Genomic DNA, 25000 nt, shown 5'->3' with positions numbered 1-25000 from the left:
TTCTGGATACAAAACTTAGGCCAAGTTCCTAATTCCATATTTCAATAAGTCTATCTTTATCTATTACTATAACACTTCAAGCCTATGATTATGTCAGAGCAATTACATATGCAACTTACATGAGAATTGGTAGAGAGATGCAAGCTCCAGAGGTTGTAAAAAATGACTGATATCTCAAAGACTGAGATTATTTGGTCAGGTGATAGAAAGGGAGGAAGAACAGTTGATCAGAAAAGTGGAAGACATGGAAACAGCAGGACTAAGAAGTCTTGCAAAAGGGCCCTGGGATTCATGGCAATATGTAATGGGTAAATGGGAGGAAATCAAACCTGATAAGAGTTCAACCTGAGCCAGAAAGGAATGGGCAGAATTAATTCCATGTCTGAACCCTTAAAGGGAAAAAGTCAAAGTCGAAACTTTTATGATGATGATAAAAATGATTATATGTATTTGAAAACTACTGCAGCCCAAGTAATACAGTGGACCCCCCGTATTCGCGTTCTCCAGATTCGCGGACTCGCACAATTGCGGATTTCTCTCGGGAACATTTCCCCGCATTATTCGCAAAAAATTCGCCTATTCGTGGTATTTTTTCTATGAGAAATAAGCACAAATTCCTGGGTTTTTTTTTAGCACAAATTCCTGGGTTTTTTTTTATCAATTTCATCATAAGATGCAATTTTTGTGATAAAACTTAAAAAACTAGGTATGAAAATTTTGAGTGTTTTTTTTCTTGAGTTTTAACTAATAAAATAGGAGGTTTTAAGCATTTTTATAGGGGTTCCAACTATTCGTAGGGGGACCACTGTACTGATCTTATACTGGCAGTCCCCACCCATTATTGGGGGGATTGGGGGGGGGGGGGGGTTGTCGTCTATTCTCGGTGGGGTGCTGATAAGCGAAAACCATCATTAACCAAAATTTGGTGATTTATTGTGCTTATGGCCCCAATATCCGGTTAATGGTGCCAATAAGCAGGCGCATTATGGTGCTAAATCGCTGATTTTATGGCGCCCATTAGATCGGCATTAACTGAGTCTGCCGATAACCGGGGATTGCCTCTTAAAATAAACTGCAAATCCCAATCAATTTCTCTCAATAGAGCATCTGTTCTCTTTGTGCACTTCAATATCAAGCACAGACTGACCTGAGTCCTGATTTTCGTGAAAGGAAATGAACAGTGTTCTGGTTGTTCTCAATTGATAAAGGAACCCACTCATAATTCTGAAATATGAATCTATATCTGACAAACTTTTCAGTGGTGGGCATCTTAATACCTATACACATATACAGCTGAGCCAAGGGATTCCTGGGGGATAGGGACCACAATGCCCTTTGAACAGATAAAATATGCAAATAATTAACACCCTCTAAAAGCAATTATAACTGCCTATTTTGATATTTCAAACACCAAAAATCACAAAAAAAAAACCCTTATACCTGAGTATTTTAATAGTTTTACCATGAAAAATGTATTTAGTCCCAAAAATATGAAAATACAGTATGTAATTAGTTAATATTCCTCTATGAAAAATTCCATGATTTGGCGTATTTTCTGCGAATAATGTGGCTATATATGTTCCACAGAAAAATTCTCAAATAGGCGAAGCCACAAATCCATAACTGCAAATAGGTGAGGATCCACTGTAGTTCTGTTGATGCCATAATTTCAATAAACACCTTAATTGGTGCAGTTAACCAGTTATTGGCGCTGATAAAAAACCGCTTAACAGCGCTGAAAATCTGGTTAAAAACGTCGTTACCCAAGTGTCGTAAAAACCGAAATACTGTTAACCGATGCTGGCGGTAAGCGGAGACTGCCTATACCTTGTTTTTCTGATATGCATCTGTGCTTTTGTATGTATACAGTGGTCCTCCATATTTGTGGGGGGGGGGATGCCATACCAGACCCCCCCCCGTGAATAGTTAAAACCCGGGAATATTTTGGAAACCCTACAAAAATGCTTAAAACCTAACCTCCTATTTTGTTAGTTAAACTCAAGAAAAACCTAACTAAAAATTTTTATACCCAGTTTTTTTTTAATAGTTTTTATCACAAAAAGTGCATTTTATGATGTATAAAAAAAAAAAAAAAAGGAATTTGTGGATGATAATTCCCACAGATTAATACCGTGAATAGGCAAATTTTCCGCGAATAACGCAGGAAATGTTCCCGAGAGAAATCTGCGAATAAGGGGGGTCCACTGTATAGTCTTTCTTTTATCATAATTTGTTATTCCTTTTTATGTCTTACAAATGGCATTCCATCCTCTGGAAGCCTGCATAGCAATTCAGTACAAAAACCGTTTTCTGAATGTTTTGTTAACCTTGAATCATACTATAAATGAATATAGATTTATACATCATAATAACTCCTTGAGATACTAAAGACAACACACAATATCATAAAAACATCATTGCTAGACAATCTGATGAGCACATTCATCAAAAATAAAAATAATTCATAAAACAGTTTACAGTGGTGTTCTCTAAAATAGGTCAATATCAAATTTTGCCTACTTTCCTTCTTACATTTTTCAATACGCAATAATAAGTATGTTGCTGGAAAAGAGATTCATTGTACTTTTTGGTGCAAAAAGAACTTACAAACCTCTATTAAATTAAAAAAAATATTTAGTATACTTTCAAAAAGTAAATAAATTTCTGTTCTTGGTTAACCTTCAATGCACCATTCTTATTTTATTATTTGTTTGTTGTTAACACTTTTAAACAGTAAAACAAAGTCATGTTATTTAATTTCATTCAAATTGAGACGACCATAATATAACTCATTAAAAATATATTTTCAGGGAGCACTAACGAAAAACAAAATGCATTATCCTCTAAGGACCTAAGCAGTGAGCCAGAACTTTGTGTGTTTTTACCACAGATGAGTTTTTAGCCCCACAGAAGTCTCAAGAGGGTTAATATGCAAATTGGGCTTGAAGTATAAGTAACCTTAATAATTATTAGCGGGTCACTTACTTACTTTATGTAAAATATCTGCTCCGTTCTTGAGTAGATATTCCACAAACTTCCAGGCTGGGGCAGTTTTGATCGTAAGATGCACGCTGATGCTTCACTGCTGCCACAAGAGGTGGTAGGCAACTTGGTGTCGCTGGATTGCAATTACTACCTGTGATAACAGAATACGAAGTAATAAAAATCCGTTTCTTTCAAGCCGAAAAACCTTATTCATTTTCCTTCTATCTGAATAAAGTTAACAAACAGAATAATTGTAAATTCTAAAGTTTTCACCCACATAGAAAAGAAATATCAACCATTTCATTTTAGAGAATTCAAAATAATATGAGAGGGAGAGTTTCCTTGATCTAATTATAAAACACAAACAAACATGGTTAATAAATATTAAGTGGATAATTTTAATCAATCTCTTACTGAGTATTTTCACAGTGGCTTGAACTAGCGACCAATGTTTGGGTACAAAATACATTTCCACAACAAAACATGTTTATTCCCCTAACCCATAAGTAGCCTTATTGTTTGCAAAAAGTTCTGTTTCTTATCAGCCTAACAGAAGTAAATAACAAAAGATCAAACTGCAGTCTTCCAAGACCTATGTTGATAGTGTGACTAAACAGCTGTTTGTGTAGAATAAGGCTATATTTTTTTTATTGTTCATTTGGAGCAAATTCCCTCTTTATCTTAACAAGACAATATGATCTGTCTTTTTCATTTGAACTTACTCATTTCTTCCACATACCCTAAAATCTTTAAGACACTTTCAGCTTTCTGGCTCGGAGGGTCACCTTAGCATCAAGACCAGCCTTGAATTGGTCTTGATAACTGTGTATCAGAAATACCAGTACTATTATACCGCCTTTTATTCCTGGCTGTAAATTTACTTTTCATGATTGAATGCTGATTATGGTGTCATTTGTAGCACATTCAAACTGAAAACAGCACAAGTAAAAAGTCAAAACCATACAACACATTGTAGTTAGCCACAAAATAATTTTATGTATGATGTTACTGGAGTCTCAACAGATATGACAAAATATGTCACATTATTGTAATACGTATATCAATGGGCTTATTTCCACAAGCTTGATTACATGCCATAATTTGATGATTTCTGCTCAATTTTATCACATTAATGACCCTTTGACTGACTGTTATAGAAATAAAAAAACTTGATTGATTCAAGAAACCAGGCTCACTCACGAACTCTGTCGTCTTGGACTCAAACTTAGTCTTAGACTCAGTTGTTGTGTGTTCAACATGGAAAATTTTCAATCAATTTGTATTTTTCATACCTAACAGGCCTGCAGTCTTAAAGTACAGGGAAAATTCTCTAGGGTCCGCTGGAGTCTGGTTAAAAGAAAAGTACTATACTAGGATTCTGGTAGCAAGAGAAGACAGCCATATGGGTGTAGGTGGAGGGACCAGCCAGACCTGATTCGCACCCCATCTAGGCAGTGGCGTGCGAGTTTTCTTCCAGTCCAGGTAACTGAAAGAGGGGTGGCTTGAGGTGGGCCATATACGTTAAGACTGCAGGTTTTGTTCCTCGTTGGACGAGTGGTTTTCACGCTTGGCTGCCAATCCGGTGGTCCAAAGTTCGAATCCCGGCTCGGCCAACGCGGAATCAGAGGAATTTATTTCTGGTGATAGAAATTCATTTCTCGATATAGTGTGGTTCGAAACCCATAATAAGCTGTAAGTCCTGTTGCTAGGTGACCAATTGGTTCCTAGCCATGTAAAAATATCTAATCCTTCGGGCCAGCCCTAGGAGAGCTGTTAATCAGCTCAGTGGTCTGGTAAAACTAAGATATACTTAACTTTGTTACTTATTGTAATCCATAATTAACTTAATATTTTGTTCATGTTTATGTCATTTGTTTTAATTAAGTCACGAAAAGTTTCTCTCGGAACATTCTTTTATATCCCCGGCCAAGGTTTTGTTTGTGTTCATCCTGTATAGTGCTTTTATTTCACCATATATTTTTTCTGCCTTTCAATGTTTTGTGGAGCGGGACTATCCCGTCTTCAGTGCTTCGCTTGTCGAACTGCCCCATTACGTGGTTATGCTTTTGTCTCTCTCCCTCTTACCTGGAGTGTGTTTTGGGCAGCGGGGCGGCAGAGAGGATCGGCTCCCCAACAGAGGAGGTCTTTCAGCATTTTTCACGGCTTAATTCTGGAAGATATTTGCTCTGATCCTGCCCCTAACATCAAATTTGAGAGGCTCCTGCTAATGAATTAGCCTCACTTATAAGCACTGCTGTTGCTTTTGTGCTGCTGCTTGGCACTGTTGCTGGCTGTTGCCGTGTGTTTGACCTCCTGGGGTTGTCAGGAGGCCTTCTAGTGGCGAAGAACGGTAAGCGACCATATATGTTCTTCCTCCCGCCTGCATGCATAATATAGACAATTTATGTTGCCCTGGTGATCCCCTCGGTGCAAGGACACCCCTAGTGATCCAGAAGTAGGACAATCACTGTTGACGTGTTATATTAATCATTGATTACAAATTCGGTGTGGTCTGAGAACATATGCAAGAATTCTTCAGGTATCTCTTCATTACCTCTTCAGTGTAGTATTATCGTCAATTTAGGAAATATTATTATTATAAGGTGTATTATGATTAATAATTATTGTGAAATTGATTATGTTTAAGGTTTACTTCACTCTGCAACTCCAACAGTCGTATGGTAGGGAAAGTGTGCTTTTCTGCCTCCTACACCTTTCTTTCTCTTCGACTGAGGTATAAAAAGGTTAGGTAGGCGCATGATGGTTTGAGTGTTATTATTGTAAAGTAGCGTATGTGTTTTTCCAGTTCCTAAGAGAGCTTTACGAGGACAACTTTTTGTAATTTAAGACTATTTTCGTCAATTAAATTTTATTGTTAAGTTTGATTCAGTGTTTTTTGTATCCCTCTTTGAGAGTTGATTTTGCTTTGTGAATTTTGTGTCGCTGCTGGGTTCTTGCCTGGTATTTGGCACTGAGCCAGTCTGGAAAAAGAACCCTGGATGAATATAATCAATCTTAAGTCATTACACTTATGAAAAATGATATTGTTATGATACAATAAAGTTTTATACATACTTACCTGGCAGATATATACATAGCTATTACTCCGTCGTCCGACAGAAATTTGAATTTCGCGGCACACGCGGCAGGTAGGTCAGGTGATCTACCCCCCCCGCCGCTGGGTGGCGGGAATAGGGACCATAAACCGTTTTCTAATTCATATTTTTTCTTCCAGCTGTCTCCTGAGGGGAGGCTGGGTGGGCCATTTAATTGTATATATCTGCCAGGTAAGTATGTATAAAACTTTATTGTATCATAACAATATCATTTTTATACATTCAACTTACCTGTCAGATATATACAATAGCTGATTCACACCATTGGTGGAGGGTAAAAGACAGCTATTACTGAATAGACAGGTAAACAACATACGTTTGTAGGTATAAATAATAAACCTTGGTTCCTATGTGTTTAGACGAAGGGTCGACTTCCTAGCTATTGCTAGTAGTCTGCTTTGTCTCAAGAGCCTCAGCGAGGATGTGACCTATGGCTAGAGTTCTTGGGTAGATCTGTCAATGGGGTCTTATCCACTTACTTGACAGAATCTAGTGGTCTTTGTCCCATGTCTATCCACTTACATGACAATACTTGTCACCAATGCCTATTGGCATAATTTAAGGAGCACAACACGATCCCGATCACCTGATCCTAACACGAGGGTTTGTGCTTAATTTGAAAAGAGCTATCCCCAAACTCATTTCAAATAACCCCAGAAAATAATACACTTATGTTAAAATAAAAAAAAAAATTAAAAAAAAAAAAAAATTTTAAATTCACTAGTTTAAGGATCAGTGTCGGCTCCCTATCCCAGCAACGCATCCATGGACACGTATAACAAAGAGAGAAGGATCTCTCATAGGCCCACTTGATCTCCTTCGTGCAAAGAGAAGTCAACACAGGGGAGTTGCATCTCCCGTTATACAGCTAATTATTGAACTACTCACGACATATTGTTATGGAAAGAACAAGAATTGTTAAAAGATCGCACTTCAAACGCTTTTAATTCTTAGCTGTTTGAAGGAAACGTCAAGTTACTCAAGAAGTGCTTTAGAGATTCCACTCTTCCAAAGAAGACCAGGGCTTTCTTTGCAACAGATCTCTTCTGGATGAAGCCCAGAGCCTGGCTTGTGCCTGGCTGGCGCCTCGCGCCTGCCTGGCACCTCGCCCTTGGCTGGCGCCTCGCGCCTGCCTGGCGCCCTCGCCTGCTGCGCCTCGCGCCTGGACTGGCGCCTCGCGCCTGACTGGCGCCTCGCGCCTGACTGGCGCCTCGCGCCTGGATGGAGCCTCGCGCCTGGCTGGAGCCTCGCACCTGCTCCTGGCGTCTCGCGCCTGGCTGGCGCCTAGCGCCTGGCTGGCGCCTAGCGCCTGGCTGGTGCCTGCGCCAGCCTGGCGCCTCGCGCCTGCCTGGCGTCTCGTCTCGCCGCCTGCCTGGCGTCTTGCGCCTGGCTGGCGCCTCGCGTCTGGCTGGTGCAATCGCTTGCCTGGCGCCTCGCGCCTGGCTGGCTCCTCGCTCCTGGCTGCTCCTCACGCCTGACTGACTTCTCCCCACTTGCTGGAGATTCGAGCTTGTAAGAGTCTCGATGAAAACTGGCGATGTCCACCTCGGACACTTTATTTGCCTGATTTATTCGCCTCTAGCGCATCTGCGCCAGATTGGAGGCCTACTCCTTCTCCTCATCAGACAATGACAGTGTTTATTTGGACTGTCTTGCTCTGGCGTCTTTTACACCTGTTTGGCATTTGGCGCCTGAAATTGGCGCTACATTGTCCGAAAGTCTGAACATCCACAATCGTTTATCAGGAGAAAGGAAAAGGGTGGAAGAAATTCTTTCACTTTGAGCTTATGTGGCCTCTGCAACAAGGGGTGAGGTAATTTTAGTCGGGCCTACAATCCAGTAGACGAATAGGAAATCCTAATAGTCCGCGAGAGGACCAGTCTTCCTCCGAGGATGGATCATACTTGATACTTCAGTTGCTAACGAGCACTCTTCTACATGTTGACGAGTTCTCTCGTTGCAAAATCTTCCCTATCCTTGCACGAAGGCAGGGAAAGAGCCTGGAAGTTTAAGGAGACTCTGAGCTGAAATTGGGAGGGATTTCCCGTTTTCTAGCTCTTGAAAAAAAAAATAAAATATCTCTTCGAACCTTCTGGGAAGTAGTTTTGAGCCCTCATCGTATTCCAAAGACTCTGTCAGCAAACGTTTAAACCTTATCTTCTTTTGTAGATAACAACGTAAATACATTGCCTGGACAACGAATCCTTTACCTGAAAGCGTTGATCCAGGAATAAAAGGTTATAGTTCTTTTGCCAAACATACCATGCTGGCAGGAACCCATTGCCGAGTCTTTCTAGAATTTGATTCAGATTCCAAGCCCAAAATCTCACTCGTCCTTTTGGTCGATTAGTACCAAGAGAAACATTGATGAGGAGCAGTTCCATCTTGTCAGAACACGGAATCTGAGGCCCAAATAGGATCCCATTGTAACTATAAGATCTCCAAGTCTTGTCGTATAGAGGTATTGTGTAAGATCCCGAAGATCTTAACGCTCTGCATCTCCAATTCCCTTTATAGAGACAGAGTATAGCCTTTTACTGCGTTCTTTGATAGCAGATATATACAAAGGTAATTCTTCCCTCTGAAAGGGAAGAAAAAACCGCTATGTGGTTCACAGAGGTATCGGAAGAGGACAGTTTCCTCATTCCCTCAAGCACGATCTGCAGTAATTATATATCTTATCCATGACTACTGTCATTTACCTTGAAACATCCTCTCATTCATGTCCACTTCTGTCAGTCTGCACGCAGACAGACTCAGAGTGGAGAGGTTGTTAAGGTCCATTTAAAATAGATGTTGAAAGAATATTCAGACTGTCTTGGAAAAGATTTCCAAAACCTGCTGTGAGAAGAACGTGACCTCTGAGAATCCAACCTCTCTAAGTCTAAAATGAGGCATAACATATATCCTCTCTTTCTTTGACGCCCTTTGTCTTACATTCTGTAAAGAGTTTATCTTTTAGGGGAAAAAGACTAAATTTTATTCCCCTTTCTATAACATAAAGATGGCGTATATTGCTACCTCTCTCTTATATTCTTTCTTCCTGTCCTCGTGCCTGGGCAACGAGAGAATGGAAAAATTCTATCATCGTTATTCTGCAAACAAATTATTATTATCCTATTCTCCTACTAACTGATCCAGGATCGAGGAGAATCATTCAAGATTCCTATCCTAGGACATCAAGCCGTAATGTACGGTTCAGATACTTGAAAGAGCCTCTCGCCCAATACTGAGAGCTCCTACGAGTCTTTTCCAGTACCAAAACATTACCAAGTCTCCCTTGTTATATGTTTACATAGGAGTAGGATAATATACCATCCTGTTAATAACAATGAAAGAGGAGAAAGGAGAGCTGCATGGTTCAAGGGACTAGCCGAAACGTGCAATAAAAAAGGGGTTGCCATGGTCTTTCTAAAACCTGCACCCAGATTAACTTATGAGTCCGATATATTTTCTATCACTTGTCTCATAAGGTTGAGGAAAGCGAGAGACCTCTAAAGATATCAGTTCTCTTCACCATGTAAAGGTCTATAAAGCCGAAGAACCCACTTATCCTGACACGTACTAACGTTCGCCACACGGGGGGAGTGTGCTATATCTAGAATAATTGTCAGTAAGGGAGGGTTGATCTGGCAAAAAGAGTTTCTCCCAAAACAACTCCTCTTGCCAGGAAAGAAGTCGCTCACGCGACCACTATATTACCTGACATGAGAAGTCTGTTCTTGTTAGAGACTTCCGCAGGATTTTCAGTTATCCTGACAAGGGCCACGGCCGCCTGTGCGCAACTTGTGTCCCTGTCAGGAAAAACTGATCTTGTGTCAGTTCTCAAAGAGGAAAACTCTTGGAAAGTCTATCTCCAAATACTGAGAAATTGGAGATCCTGATGTCTTGCGCCTGGCTGGCGCTTGCGCGCCTGGCTGACGCCTCGGTTAATTCTTCCGTATCCCCCCCCCCTTTTTTTCCTGAACGAGAAGGACCACTCCAGTGCGAGGGACTGAGTAACTTCCCAGCTCTATGTAGGAAGCATAATTTGGCTCTAAGGTATATCTATTACTAATTATTTTCTAGTTAGAGCCAGGACGTCTGGCTGGCGCTTATGATTCCTTATGGCATGGTTTGAGAAAAGGAAGCAGTCTACAGGAAGACTGTTCGTCTTCTTCTTGCTAAGAGATCTATGAAGAAGACTTCTCGCAGGTTCTCACAACTCTTTGCAATAAATGTTAGACATACTTTAACAGTTATTATCGTCGATCGAGGTTCTCACGGACTCGCAAATTCTTGCATTGCTTTTATTTAATAACTCGCTCAAACGAGAAATATTTTGGATGGTGCTCTAGGCTTATTGCACCAAGCTGGCGCAACTTGCGCCAGGGTGGCGCATCTGCGCCAGGCTGGCGCCTCCTACTAATTATCTTTATGTTATGTGCCAGAACATCTGTGTCTTTATGGTACCCGACATCTTTCATATGTTAATTCCGTTCTTATTATGAAAAACTTTTATATACGTAGTATAATCCATTCAGGGAAACCATTTCCCACTAAAAGAATGTTTCCCATCCGACTCATACAACTTCTGCGCAATATCCGATTCTAAATACGGTTGTGTCCTTTTCTCGAAAGACTTAACCATACCGTAGTCTTGAAGTGAATCTCTATTACATCTCTCTTCTCACTAAGTATGTATTCTAATAAGTCATGCTTTCGTAAGTATGAGTGCATTAAATAATATCATGTTCTGCTGCATTAGAATCCTTTAATCATGTTACCTACGGTAAACAGCATTGAAAGGTTGTAATATCCTTCTTATTGAAAGATTCCTACAAAAGGCAGACAATATTTTTTTGATTATGATAGCTTCAGTATTCCCTCAATCCGAGGCTAAGACCACGATTAGGGAATTAGATACGGTTAGTTATCCCATTCCGCAGGAGAGAGAGCTGTAACGACCTCTCACGACTGAGAACAAGATGGTACTGCGACTGCATTGGTCTTCAAAGCGAAAGCAGTCTGGCCTTCCCTTTCCAGAGTTGCCAGTTACTCCATTAAATAAAGGAATCTTATAAATTATTATCGAACTTCAGGAAGTTTTTATATAAGCATAATTAAGCTAACGAGACTTCGACAAGTCTAGAAACTAAATAGTGTCGTCTAAACAATTCTTTTAAAACCTATTCCCTAGGAAAGTCCTAGAGGGGTACTGGTAATTCATGGAAACCTCTTCTAACACGAAGAAAAATGTTCTATCCTACTCTCAATCCACCAATAAAGATATGCTTCTCCGATCACTTCTCGAAGACACGATAGCATCATATAACTCATACTCTAGCGTAATAGAATCCTCTATATATCTGTTACATTAAGGTAAACCGTATTAATTTAGGAAATTTTTGTAAGGGTTTCACTTGACCATTATAGCATAAATTTCGGTATGTGTCTATGCCTTGCCATACCGTAGTCCTAGGCGATTTGTCCTAAGCATGGTAGGGGCTAGAAGCTTAAAAGTCATACATATATGCTTTTATCACTCAACGAGATCCATATAATTCATTCGATTGACAAACAATCTAAATCGTTCTCATCATAATAGATTTATATCTAAAAATGCACCGATGGGGAATCTTATGTTGAAATAACAATTTCATACACCCATGGGATAAGCGCTCATCGTCTAGTTGCGAAAAAAAATGTTCGAACAATGACTTTATCACAAAAGTTATCGAATGATCTCTAATATTAGAAGGCGCTAAATCGTCGCCTGATTCCGAAAGGTGGATCGATTAATGTCATTCTCATTTTGAATAATTCTACCAGAAGGCATTATACGAGGATCTTTGCCAATTTCATTCATTTGAAGTTCTTCTATCCATCGAGGAACCGTAGGCATAAAAAGGGAGAAACACTGTTTTAGGATGCCTTTCCAATGGCTATCCCTGGCAGTCTGGGACGCTCTACAGAACCTGCCAAGGGGACGCCTGACCGGTGGGGATTCTCTGAAACCTCCTTACGGTTTTCGACATTCCTTCTCCTCTGGGCTTGTGAGCTGGAAGAGGTCTAGACCTGAGAGCGAGATAGAGCCGATCAGACGCACCCTCCATTGTAATGGGGGAACACTATATTCACTTCTTACGTTCTAAGAGTTCGCATTTGAACTATATCCAAAGTCTACAATTTGCAAATATGATATTGTAGATTCTGCGGAGTAAGAAGGTGATGAGGATGCAACAACTACTAGTACTGTTACTACTAATAATTGCTCCGTTAACACAAGCTTAATAAAGCTTCTAAAGGATAGTTACTTTTCTGACTTCCCCAACTAGGAAGAAAGATATACATTTCCTCAATCAAACTCTAACACTTATTTGTATTAATGAATAATATAAGTATTCCCTTTCATGAAAGAATAAGTAATTCACTTTCGTGAAAGTGGATGAGTGTCTACCGAAAACTTCGGTAGTTACACGTCACTAATCTTCTAAATTTTCGAAGTTAATTTTATCAAAAATTCTAAAAGTTAACAAAAGCGTATGCCGAACCAAAGATCCATTACTTCCCTGTAAAATTTAGCCCAGCGATTGATGGCGATGAAACACGAAATCCATCAGGAGGAACTGCAAACGTTGTTTACATTCCAAGCGACAGAAAAAATATGAATTAGAAACGGGTATGGTTCCTATTCCCCGCCACCCAGCGGCGGGGGGGTAGATCACCTGACCTACCTGCCGCGTGTGCCGCGAAATTCGAATTTCTGTCGGACGACGGAGTAATAGCTATGTATATATCTGACAGGTAAGTTGAATGTATAAAAATACAAATTGATTTGAATTTGTTTAAAATTTGTCATTTGTTCATACACAGAACAAACCTGGGTCTTAATGTTAGGGGAGGGGGAGACTTACTCTTGGAGAGTGAATAAGGAAAGCCTTAGAACTGACTGGAGATTTGGCTCACCTGGGACCACTTCCTGGCCAAAGATAGGAAAAAGGAAGGAGTTGTAAGCCTCTGATCTGCTAAGTATAAGTTTACTGAATAGCCAGGCACCTGGGTTACTGAATTCACATCTACATTGTGTCTTCTCAAGTTGTGTACTTGACAACAATGCTTGATAGCCATGCAACTTATGAAATAAAAATAAAGATCTCTGATCATTCCAGCTTACCTTTGTCAATCATGAACTTTGCAACGGCTGCTCTCTTTTCATCGATTGGTTTTGACAGAAGGAACCCCAGAGGTGTATCTACTTCAGTCCCGAGATTTATCACAAGAGGAAGCTAAAAGATACAAGAGTAAAACATTATCTTTAAATCGCCTTCAACATACCTTTAGATCTAAACAATTTGTATTAGATCTGAAAGTCTTAGCTCTGCTGTGAATTTAAAAATAAGTCATCTCAGTAATCATGTTCGAGCCATATATTTTCTGAGCGAAATTATAAAACACATATTCCTATACCAGTCTTCGAGTCTATGCAAAAAACATTTCCCAGTGTGGGTCAGATGTCTGATCAGTTTTTATACTTTTATCTTGTGCCCCTTGGGTCCTAAAGGGTGATTTTACTCCAAAATATTCTTTCAAAGCACTTAAATTGGATTTCTCTCCATTTAAATCCATTGTTTAGGATCTTTTTAGTGTTAAAACATTTCTAAGATGCCAGATGTATGATATTAACTCCAAAGAATATTTGTATAAATGAAATCTGTCCAATAAAGATGGGTCTAAAACTGTTATGCAATTTACACTCCACAAATTATACCAGCCGATGTGTGAAACTGAAATTAAAAGTATTTATGATGTTCAGGAGTTTGTTAGCCCTTTCCCAGCCTTTGTTTATTTGATGCATTTAACAATTATTTTGTATGGGTGCAAATTGTCAAAAAGCTTTTTGTGTTATGAAAACTAGGATATTATCATCCTCGCAGGAATTTCAGAAAACAATATGTATTTTGGTCCAGCTCGCAAAATGAAATAAAGGATTTATGATTATTTGTGGTCTAATTATGCCATAATATGAATAATTAAAAACTCGACTGTGCAAAGTTGGATTTTATGATACCAACAGGGACAAAATAATCCCAATTTGAGTTTCAGTACAATACTACATCGACAAGTGGGTCCAAGCTTAGATAAACTAAGGTGAACTTTCCGAATATCGTAGGATTTAAGATACATATGTACTTACAGTCTAATGATGCCATTAACATGCATAAGCCATTTAAAACTTGGCTATAAAACAGTTGGACCTTATGTCCTCATCTATACATTTTTCTTGAAAATTTTCTGTATTTTAGTGGTGTCCTATAATACTCTTCTCCCTTTCTCAATCATGTGACAAACACTCAATTTTTTTGAGACCTGAATACCCCATGAATCGCACTCTATCTGTAGTCTATCCTTCCTAAATCTCTTCCAATTTCTAAGTATACACATCCTAAGTACATACAGAAGCACAAATCTTACATGTTACAAATTCTGTTGGCCAAGGGGCCAATGTTCCTTACCACTACTATTCCAGTACAGTAGTAATCTTTTTCAAATTAGCCTCCTACTCTAGGATGTTGCCCTAACATAATACCCTATTGTCTATTCATTATTAGCCAATCTTTTACAGGCAAGACCTAAAAAATGCTATGCTTGACTTTAGCTCTGAAATCCAAAACAAATCTTGGGATATCATGCGTTCTTTGTAATACATAGTAGTACAAAATCTACTATTACACCACAACCAAGGCACTCTGACATGATCACTTCTCAGACAGTGCATTCTCCTTTGCTTCTTATCTCATTACCATCACTCAAGCTTTGCTTTACATTAATATCTCATCATGACTACATAGGCACTGTATAGGCACTGATGTTTATTATTACTATAAATCATTAGGTGGGCCATCAATGATCAAGTGTTGACATCTGGTGGCCATTTGTGTCACGTTGGTTATGTTGTTCAAAATGTCTCTCATCTAAACGTCAGCATAAATTAAAAGTAATAATATGGACAATGCCACATCATTATGTGAAAAACAGAAGTATAGGATCCTATAAAACAAGAATGTCAGTTACCGGTGCTTCACAACTTAAAGTGTCAACAATTGTACAAGCAGAACAGAAGCAAGTTGAGTTTGACTATTCATGAATTCATGGAGGAAAGAAAGAAGTCAGAATCAAAAGACATCAAGTCTACACAAGAGTTATTAAAGATGCATCACTAATTTTCATAGTAATATATAATATTCATACTGCACCTGTATGAATATTATATTGTACCACTGTTGCATGATGCTTACACAAAACAAATCAGAAACCGTCAACTAGGCTTCTCAGGGCACCAGTACATCAGAAGAGTTGGAATACCCAGACTTATGAGACAAGAGGCAGAGGCTGTGTGGAAATATGCAGAAATGAAAGCACAGGAATAATGGGTGATGAAATTTTATGGACGCGTTTGCAGTGTTGATGGCATAGGTGATGATGTTGATGATTATACAGTCATAACTGTAAAACTGTAACTGCATTTGAGTTTAACTGACTATTTATTACAGTTGTAATCATAAACTTATTGATGCATTGTTAATAACTCTTGTGTAGACTTGATGTCTTTTGATTCTGACTTTCTTAAGGAATCTTAAGGAATCCCGAATTTCAGTTGCCTTAATTGGCAGAAGGTAAGCGTGTAACTTCGTGTATGCTTAAGAGGCAAGAAATGTAATGGTCAGCTTCTACAGAGGCAGCGATGCATACAGAAAGACGTAAGCTACGCTGATAAGTGCAGATTTACGGGAGAGAGAGCACAGGAAAGACACAAGTGGTATAATTTCACTTAGGGCCTTGGTATCACATGGCATTGAAGTTGATGATGATGATGAAACCAACTCTGGTGCTTACCTGAAGAAACAATCTGACATCTGCCTCATCGAGTACTGCATTTGCTGTTTCTTGGAGAAAGGCATCAGGTGGTATGCCTTTTTTAATAAGTAATTTCAAGGTGTTAAATCTGAAAAAAAAAGAGAAAGCTTTTGGTTTCATGAATTACTTTCCAAACAAGCAATTGTAAGCCCTGTACCACAAAGAGGTTCCTTAAAGGCAGCTCTGAGCAATTAGAGCCTCAAAAGTTCCAGCAAAGATGCAGTGCATTACTGTCCTCAAACTATTCTCCTTGTATTTTTATTATTTATTAATATTTTTATCCACTCATCCACAATTCAATAATTTATCTTTTTTTTTCTTTTCTAATAACTGATCTATTCTTTCTGTAATGCTTATTATCTTCTATAATTTCTTTCTAATGAACACCATGATGTTTGGAAGCCCGAATGTAAAGTCAAGGGCCCCTAATGGCTTGTTATGAATAATAAATAATAATAATAAATAATATAATAATAATAACTAATAATAATAATAATAATAATAATAATAATACCAACATACAAAAAAGGCAAAGTAACGAGAACTGAAGGGATAAAGCTACCAGATGGGAGCAACATCAAACACATAGATGAGACAGGATACAATACCTGGGAATAATGGAAGGAGGAGATATAAAACACCAAGAGATGAAGGACACGATCAGGAAAGAATATATGCAGAGACTCAAGGCGATACTCAAGTCAAAACTCAACGCCGGAAATATGATAAAAGCCATAAACACATGGGCAGTGCCAGTAATCAGATACAGCGCAGGAATAGTGGCAATGGACGAAGGCAGAACTCCGCAGCATAGATCAGAAACCAGGAAACAAATGACAATACACAAAGCACTTCACCCAAGAGCAAATACGGACAGACTATACATAACACGAAAGGAAGGAGGAGAGGACTACTAAGTATAGAGGACTGCGTCAACATTGAAAACAGAGCACTGGGGCAATATCTGAAAACCAGTGAAGACGATGGCTAAAGAGTGCATGGGAAGAAGGACTAATAAAAGTAGACGAAGACCCAGAAAATATACAGAGACAGAGAAAGACAGAAAGAACAGAGGACTGGCACAACAAACCAATGCACGGACAATACATGAGACAGACTAAAGAACTAGCCAGCGATGACAATTGGCAATGGCTACAGAGGGGAGAGCTAAAGAAGGAAACTGAAGGAATGATAACAGCGGCACAAGATCAGGCCCTAAGAAACCAGATATGTTCAAAGTACGATAGACGGAAATAACATCTCTCCCATATGTAGGAGGTGCAATACGAAAAATGAAACCATAAACCACATAGCAAGTGAATGCCCGGCACTTGCACAGAACCAGTACAAAAAGAGGCATGATTCAGTGGCAAAAGCCCTCCACTGGAGCCTGTGCAAGAAACATCAGCTACTTGCAGTAATAAGTGGTACGAGCACCAACCTGAGGGAGTGATAGAAAACGATCAGGCAAAGATCCTCTGGGACTATGGTATCAGAACGGATAGGGTGATACGTGCAAATAGACCAGACGTGACGTTGATTGACAAAGTCAAGAAGAAAGTATCACTCATTGATGTCGCAATACCATGGGACACCAGAGTTGAAGAGAAAGAGAGGGAAAATGGATAAGTATCAAGATCTGAAATAGAAATAAGAAGGCTATGGGATATGCCAGTGGAAATCGTGTACCCATAATCATAGGAGCACTAGGCACGATCCCCAAGATCCATGAAAGGAATCTAGAAAACTAGAGGCTGAAGTAGCTCCAGGTCTCATGCAGAAGAGTGTGATCCTAGAAACGGCACACATAGTAAGAAAAGTGATGGACTCTAAGGAGGCAGGATGCAACCCGGAAACCCCACACTATAAAATACCACCCAGTCGAATTGGAGGACTGTGATAGAGCAAAAAAAAAAAAAAAAAAAAAAAAAAAAAATAATAATAATAATAATAATAATAATAATAATAATAATAATAATAATAATAATAATAATAATAATTGAAAAAGAAACCCACAATTCACTTGTAACTTGTTTTACTTCTAAAGTATTTACATTTAGTTTACTCCACACTCGAGTACTTTCAGGCCCTTCTGTGGCCCATTCTCAAGAGATGTTTGGGATGTTAGCCTGGGTCAAGGCCCAGCAGTCTTCTGAAGAAGACTGCTGGGCCTTGACCCAGGCTAACATCCCAAACATCTCTTGAGAATGGGCCACAGAAGGGCCTGAAAGTACTCGAGTGTGGAGTAAAACTAAATGTAAATACTTAGAAGTAAACAGTTACAAAGTGAATTTGTGGGTTTCTTTTTCAATATTATTATTATTATTATTATTATTATTATTATTATTTTTTTTTTTTTTTTTTTTTTTTTTTTTTTTTTTTTTTTGTTTTTTTTTTTTTTTTTTTTTTTTTTTTTTTTTGCTCTATCACAGTCCTCCAATTCGAACTGGGTGGTATTTATAGTGTGGGGTTCCGGGTTGCATCCTGCCTCCTTAGGAGTCCATCACTTTTCTTACTATGTGTGCCGTTTCTAGGATCACACTCTTCTGCATGAGACCTGGAGCTACTTCAGCCTCTAGTTTTTCTAGATTCCTTTTCAGGGATCTTGGGATCGTGCCTAGTGCTCCTATGATTATGGGTACGATTTCCACTGGCATATCCCATATCCTTCTTATTTCTATTTTCAGATCTTGATACTTATCCATTTTTTCCCTCTCTCTCTTATTCCAGAGCTTGTAAGTATTGTACTCCAGTTGCGTATTGTATTTTTGAGGAAGCTGATGGTGTTTCCTTCTGCCCCATAATATTTTCAGGCATTCTATTAGTCATGTGTGTGGTATCATGTCGAAGGCTTTCTTATAGTCTATCCATGCCATGCTTAGGTTGGTTTTCCTTCTCCTACTGTTCTTCATTACCATTTTGTCTATGAGGAGCTGGTCTTGTGCCCCTGCACTTCCTTCTGCAGCCTTTCTGTTGGTGGGGATGGTGTTTGTATCCTCTAGGTAATTGTATAGCCTTTAACTGATGATACCTGTTAGTAACTTCCACATTATTATTATTATTATTATTATTAACCAAACCAAAACTTCTTTCAGTTTTCTTCTGAAGATGAAAAAGAACCCACAAATTTCACTTTGTAACTTGTTTACTTCAAGTATTTACATTTAGTTTTATCCACAATCGAGTACTTTTCAGGCCCTTCTGTGGCCCATTCTCAAGAGATGTTTGGGATGTTAGCCTGGGTCAAGGCCCAGCAGTCTTCTGAAGAAGACTGCTGGGCCTTGACCCAGGCTAACATCCCAAACATCTCTGAGAATGGGCCACAGAAGGGCCTGAAAGTACTCGAGTGTGGAGTAAAACTAAATGTAAATACTTAGAAGTAAACAAGTTACAAAGTGAATTTGTGGGTTTTCTTTTTCAATCTTCAGAAGAAAACTGAAAGAAGAAATTGTTTTGGTTTGGTTAATAATAATAATAATAATAATAATGTGGAAGTTACTAAACAGGTATCATCAGTTAAAGGCTATACAATTACCTATAGGATACAACACCATCCCCACCAACAGAAAGGCTGCAGAAGGAAGTGCAGGGGCACAAAAGACCAGCTCCTCATAGACAAAATGGTTAATGAAGAACAGTAGGAGAAGGAAAACCAACCTAAGCATGGCATGGATAGACTATAAGAAAGCCTTCGACCATGATACCACACACATGACTAATAGAATGCCTGAAAATATATGGGGCAGAGGAAAACACCATCAGCTTCCTCAAAAATACAATACGCAACTGGAGTACAATACTTACAAGCTCTGGAATAAGACTAGCATAGGTTAATATCAGGAGAGGGATCTTCCAGGGAGACTCAATGTCCCCACTACTCTTCGTAGTAGCCATGATTCCCATGACAAAAGTACTACAGAAGATGGATGCCGGGTACCAACTCAAGAAAAGAGGCAACAGAATCAACATCTATGTTCATGGACGACATCAAGCTGTATGTAAGAGCATCAAGGAAATTAGATAGCCTAAATTGGACTGTAAGGATTGTATCTTGGGACATCAGGATGGAGTTTGAATAGAAAAATTGCGTCTTAGTCACATACAAAAAGGCAAAGTAACGAGAACTGAAGGATAAAGCTACCAGATGGAGCAACATCAAAACGCATAGATGAGACAGGATACAAAATACCTGGGAATAATGGAAGGAGGGGATATAAAACGCCAAGAGATGAAGGACACGATCAGGAAAGAATATATGCAGAGACTCAAGGCGATACTCAAGTCAAAACTCAACGCCGGAAATATGATAAAAGCCATAAACACATGGGCAGTGCCAGTAATGAGATACAGCGCAGGAATAGTGGAATGGAGGAAGGCAGAACTCCGCAGCATAGATCAGAATATCAGGAAAACATATGACAATACACAAAGCACTACACCCAAGAGCAAATACGGACAGACTATACCAAAACACGAAAGGAAGGAGGGAGAGGACTACTAAGTATAGAGGACTGCGTCACATCAAAGAAACAGAGCACTGGGGCAATATCTGAAAAACAGTGAAGACTAGTGGCTAAGAGTGAATGGGAAGAAGGACTAATAAAAGTGATGAAAGACCCAGAAATATACAGAGACAGGAGAATGACAGACAGAACAGAGGACTGGCACAACAAACCAATGCCCGGACAATACAAGAGACAGACTAAAGAACTAGCCAGCGATGACACATGGCAATGGCTACGGAGGGGAGAGCTCAAGAAGGAAACTGAAGGAATGATAACAGCGGCACAAGATCAGGCCCTAAGAACCAGATATGTTCAAAGGATGATAAGACGGAAATAACATCTCTCCCAGATGTAGGAAGTGTAATACGAAAAATGAAACCACAAACAACATAGCAAGCGAATGCCCGGCACTTGCACAGAACCAGTACAAAAAGAGGCATGATTCAGTGGCAAAAGCCCTCCACTGGAGCCTGTGCAAGAAACATCAGCAACCTTGCAGTAATAAGTGGTACGAGCACCAACCTGAAGGAGTGATAGAAAACGATCAGGCAAAGATCCTCTGGGACTATGGTATCAGAACGGATAGGGTGATACATGCAAATAGACCAGATGTGGCGTTGATTGACAAAGTCAAGAAGAAAGTATCACTCATTGATGTCGCAATACCATGGGACACCAGAGTTGAAGAGAAAGAGAGGGAAAAAATGGATAAGTATCAAGACCTGAAAATAGAAATAAGAAGGATATGGAATATGCTAGTGGAAATCGTACCCATAATCATAGGAGCACTAGGCACGATCCCAAGATCCCTGAAAAGGAATCTAGAAAAACTAGATGCTGAAGTAGCTCCAGGACTCATGCAGAAGAGTGTGATCCTAGGAACGGCGCACATAGTAAGAAAAGTGATGGACTCCTAAGGAGGCAGGATAAAACCCGGAACCCACCCTTAAAATAGATATAAACAACTAGTGGGGTACTACCAGGGGGGGTGACACGTAGAGAGAAAGGAACCTCCAACTCAATGTTAATCCTAATTGTCCTCCAGTTAGATACGTCAAGGTGTTATGGCTGGGTAGCAGATATTAATTCAAAACAGATGTCTGAAGTAATGAAACATCAATGTTGCTTTTACAACTGCAAATCCATAGGACCTTGACAAATGATTAAAAACATGTCATGGGAGATCTAAAAGGTCCATGCTTAATGACATGAGAATGGAATAGAGTAGTGGTGAAACCAAAGTTAACAGCATAAAGGTTTGAAATATGTAACTGGAGGAAAACCTCACAGTTACACAATGAATCAAATGTTAAGAGAAAGTGGAAGTTAAATTAAGTATCTCTAAGTTTAACCAGACCAGTGAGCTCATTAACAGTTCTCCTAGGGCTGGCCTAAAGGATTAGATTTTTTTATGTGGCTAGGAATCAATTGCTTACTTAGCAACGGGACTACAGCTTTTGTGGGTAATCTGAACCACATTATATTGAAAAAATGAATTTCTAATCACCATAAATAAAAATCCTCTGATTCCACACTGGCATCAGCCGGGAAAGAACTCGGCTACCAGATGGTAGTCGAGTACGCAACCCACTTGTCCAGTGTGGAACTAAAGAAGGGTGGAAAGTAGATGGCACTAACCCATTACATGAGATCTGTTGACAGAATAAGAATACACTTACAAGCTATGATATGTAGTCTGTTATAACCCAAAATTTATAAGAGAATTTTGAATGTCAATGAGAAATCAAAGTACATAATGGCCTAATTACTAGATCAGTAATCTACTCTTACTATATTACAAACAACTAGGACTGATTTACTCCTCAGTTAGTAAAAGTTTGAAAGAAGAGATAATCTAAATGTAAAACAGTATGAGTATTCGGGTAATTTCAAGAGGTGACGCTCTACATATAAGGAATACGTACTGTCAGTATTTTCTTAACATGAAAGGAACTGATTGCACTTACCTGTACCACTCAATAGCTAAATGAAATATGGAAATTTTTATGGTTTCCAGGAATGCGGAATGAATCAAGTCCCTAGATGTTAGATCCAAGATGTTCACCAAGATGCTGGGATGTTCCTGTTGGGCTTCCATGTCACTGCAAAGCAAAATTCAAAATTTGAGAAAAATTATTATTTCCAAGACATAATTATTAGCTCTGCTACATAGTCAATTAAGGGTGGACAAACTGAACACTGATAATCATTTGAACTATACTACCAATTACTGAGACCTCTGCCCATTACAGTCTCCATCTTGCTCCTCTTCCAATTAAGATAAAAATCAAACGAGGACTAGTAGCCCTACTGGGATAAATTTAAAAGAATAATGTCTCTAAGGATGAAATCTACAGAGATGAAAGTTTCCTCTCTTTCCCCCAATGATCTCATCCTTAGGTGAGGAGGGAACAGGCTAACTACTCTGGCCAAAAGCACAATTCGTCAAGTATGAGCTTCCAATACTTCATTATAAAAATTTAAAGAACAAGGTGAGGATATTTACATCAAATCTCAAAAGCAGTTCATTATGACCACCTGGAAGTCGGTGGGAGAATCCAAAGGGAAGGGAGGGTCGAGAGGCATCAACCAAACTTTCAGGGTTAAGAAACTAACATTCATTTGAAAAATAAAAATACATAAAATGAAATCAAATGTAGCTTCTGGTAAATATTTTTCTGTTAATTTATAGAAATCATGATTCAATATCATACTTTATTAACTGAATCAGTGATTGTGGCATTATTTGGCTATAATGAATTATCAATGATTAAAATCACATGACAGTGGTCCATTGTAACACCGGTTTCACATTTGAAAGCAACATTACTTATTGATTAGTGGCATAGCTAAGCCGTAGCTTGATTCTAAATCTTGGTTCTTAGGAAGATCTTTTCTGTCTACATATCCTAATGAATCTTACTTGGAAATAATAATAAAGGAAAAAGGTAAGAGGGAATTTCTGCCTTTTAATTAAATAGAGAATAAGTGTTACTGAAAATACTTGGTTTTGTTTTTATAATGCCAGGTAATGATTCCATTAAGGGGTCAAGAGTTTAAAATGTTTGAGGGTTCTTGGTTTATATGCTATATAGCATTTGAAGTATGTTTTGATCCTTGAAGAATTGTGGTAGCTGAGTAAGACTTGTCAGCAACTTTCACTCTATGGGTCCCAAGTTCAAAGCCAGGTCATGGCTCTGCAAAGTTTCCTTCCCATGTGACCTTACCATCCCTGTGATCTACAGATGGGATTCTGAATTCTTTCAAAAATACTAGATGCCAAGCTACTGGTGATGTGTATCATAAGACAAGTACTAACTGGGTGGCATTGACTATTGTATCAGAAGAATTTGAGTTGAAAGTTGGTTTCCATGAAAGATTAGACCAGAGGCCTTTGCTGTTTACCATAGTAGTAAAGGAAGAAGTTAATAAAAAAAAAAAAAAAAAAAAAAAAAAAAAAAAAAGAGGTGAGAGGGAGCTGCTATACTATACACATTTGACCCAGTGTTTACATCCATGTCAAAGTAAGAGGGTGTGGAAAAATGGAATGGACAGGCTAATGACTGGAAAGGATGCAACCGAAAGTGGTGTTATGTTTGTTGGGTTGAACCCAGTATTACTGTGAATTTAATGGTACAGATGATGTCTTTCCTTCTTTACATCTTCAGCTGAAAGCCTTTATGGGTTGAATCAGCAGACTACAAATACAGGAGGGTTCACAGGAGGGTTCCAAATAAAAATCAGTCTCCAGAGAAACAATAGAAATTAAAATAAATAAACCTGAAATTCAGGAGACATCAGCAGAAAGCAAGAATGAATTTCTCTTCACTTAAACTTTATGACATCAGAGGATTCCACAACTATACTAGGCAACTATGACACATTATAGTTGTAGTAAAGACAAAACTACTAAACCTAGTAGCATTTAACCTGATGCTAGAAAACAATACAATAAAGACAAATACTAATCAGGATTACAAAATACACAAAGTACAAGATTCGCGATGCCCTAAACAAAGAGCAAATGAAGAAGAGAAGGGAGTAGAGAACTACGTTGTGGAAGGAGGGCAAGTCCTATATGTGGTAGAACATTTATAGTGCCTAAACCAGATGGAAATTTAAGCAGAAAGACAGAGTGGAAAGATCTCATTTCGATCTAACCCTTTAAAAGGAAAAATTCTACATAAAAGTGCAAAAGATGATGACAGCATAATAACTATAATCAAGGTCCAGTCCAACCTCTTAAATCCTGGTGCACTGCTGGACCACAGAAAATCCCAGAATATACAATTGGTACACCTCTAAAAAATGAAGCCCACAGTCTTGCAAGCTAATTCCACATACAAATAGCCTAGTTGCCAGCTTAGCATACTGCTTGGCTAAGTTCTGACACCACTTTTCATCATTTTATTACTCATATATTTTCAATTTTTCATCTTATAACTTCAAAGTGTATAATTTTCTTTAAAAATTCAATTCTGCCTATGTAGGTCACCA

At 38.8% G+C, this 25000-nt stretch overlaps 1 protein-coding gene across 1 annotated transcript in view; it reads right to left on the bottom strand.

Annotated features, from left to right (window-relative positions):
• The window catches only part of LOC135208093 (uncharacterized), a 148668-nt gene that overhangs the window by 31321 nt on the left and 92347 nt on the right, over positions 1-25000 (bottom strand). The window contains exons 11-12 of the mRNA XM_064240240.1: positions 22471-22605; positions 15978-16086 (exon numbers count right to left, since the gene is read on the bottom strand). Of these exons, the coding sequence (XP_064096310.1) occupies positions 15978-16086; positions 22471-22605 (244 nt within the window). The remainder of the gene's footprint in view (positions 1-15977; positions 16087-22470; positions 22606-25000) is intronic.

This window comes from Macrobrachium nipponense, chromosome 34, assembly GCF_015104395.2.
Source record: "Macrobrachium nipponense isolate FS-2020 chromosome 34, ASM1510439v2, whole genome shotgun sequence".
In the NCBI taxonomy this organism is placed as follows: domain Eukaryota; kingdom Metazoa; phylum Arthropoda; class Malacostraca; order Decapoda; family Palaemonidae; genus Macrobrachium; species Macrobrachium nipponense.
This window is presented reverse-complemented; position numbering and strand designations above follow the sequence as displayed.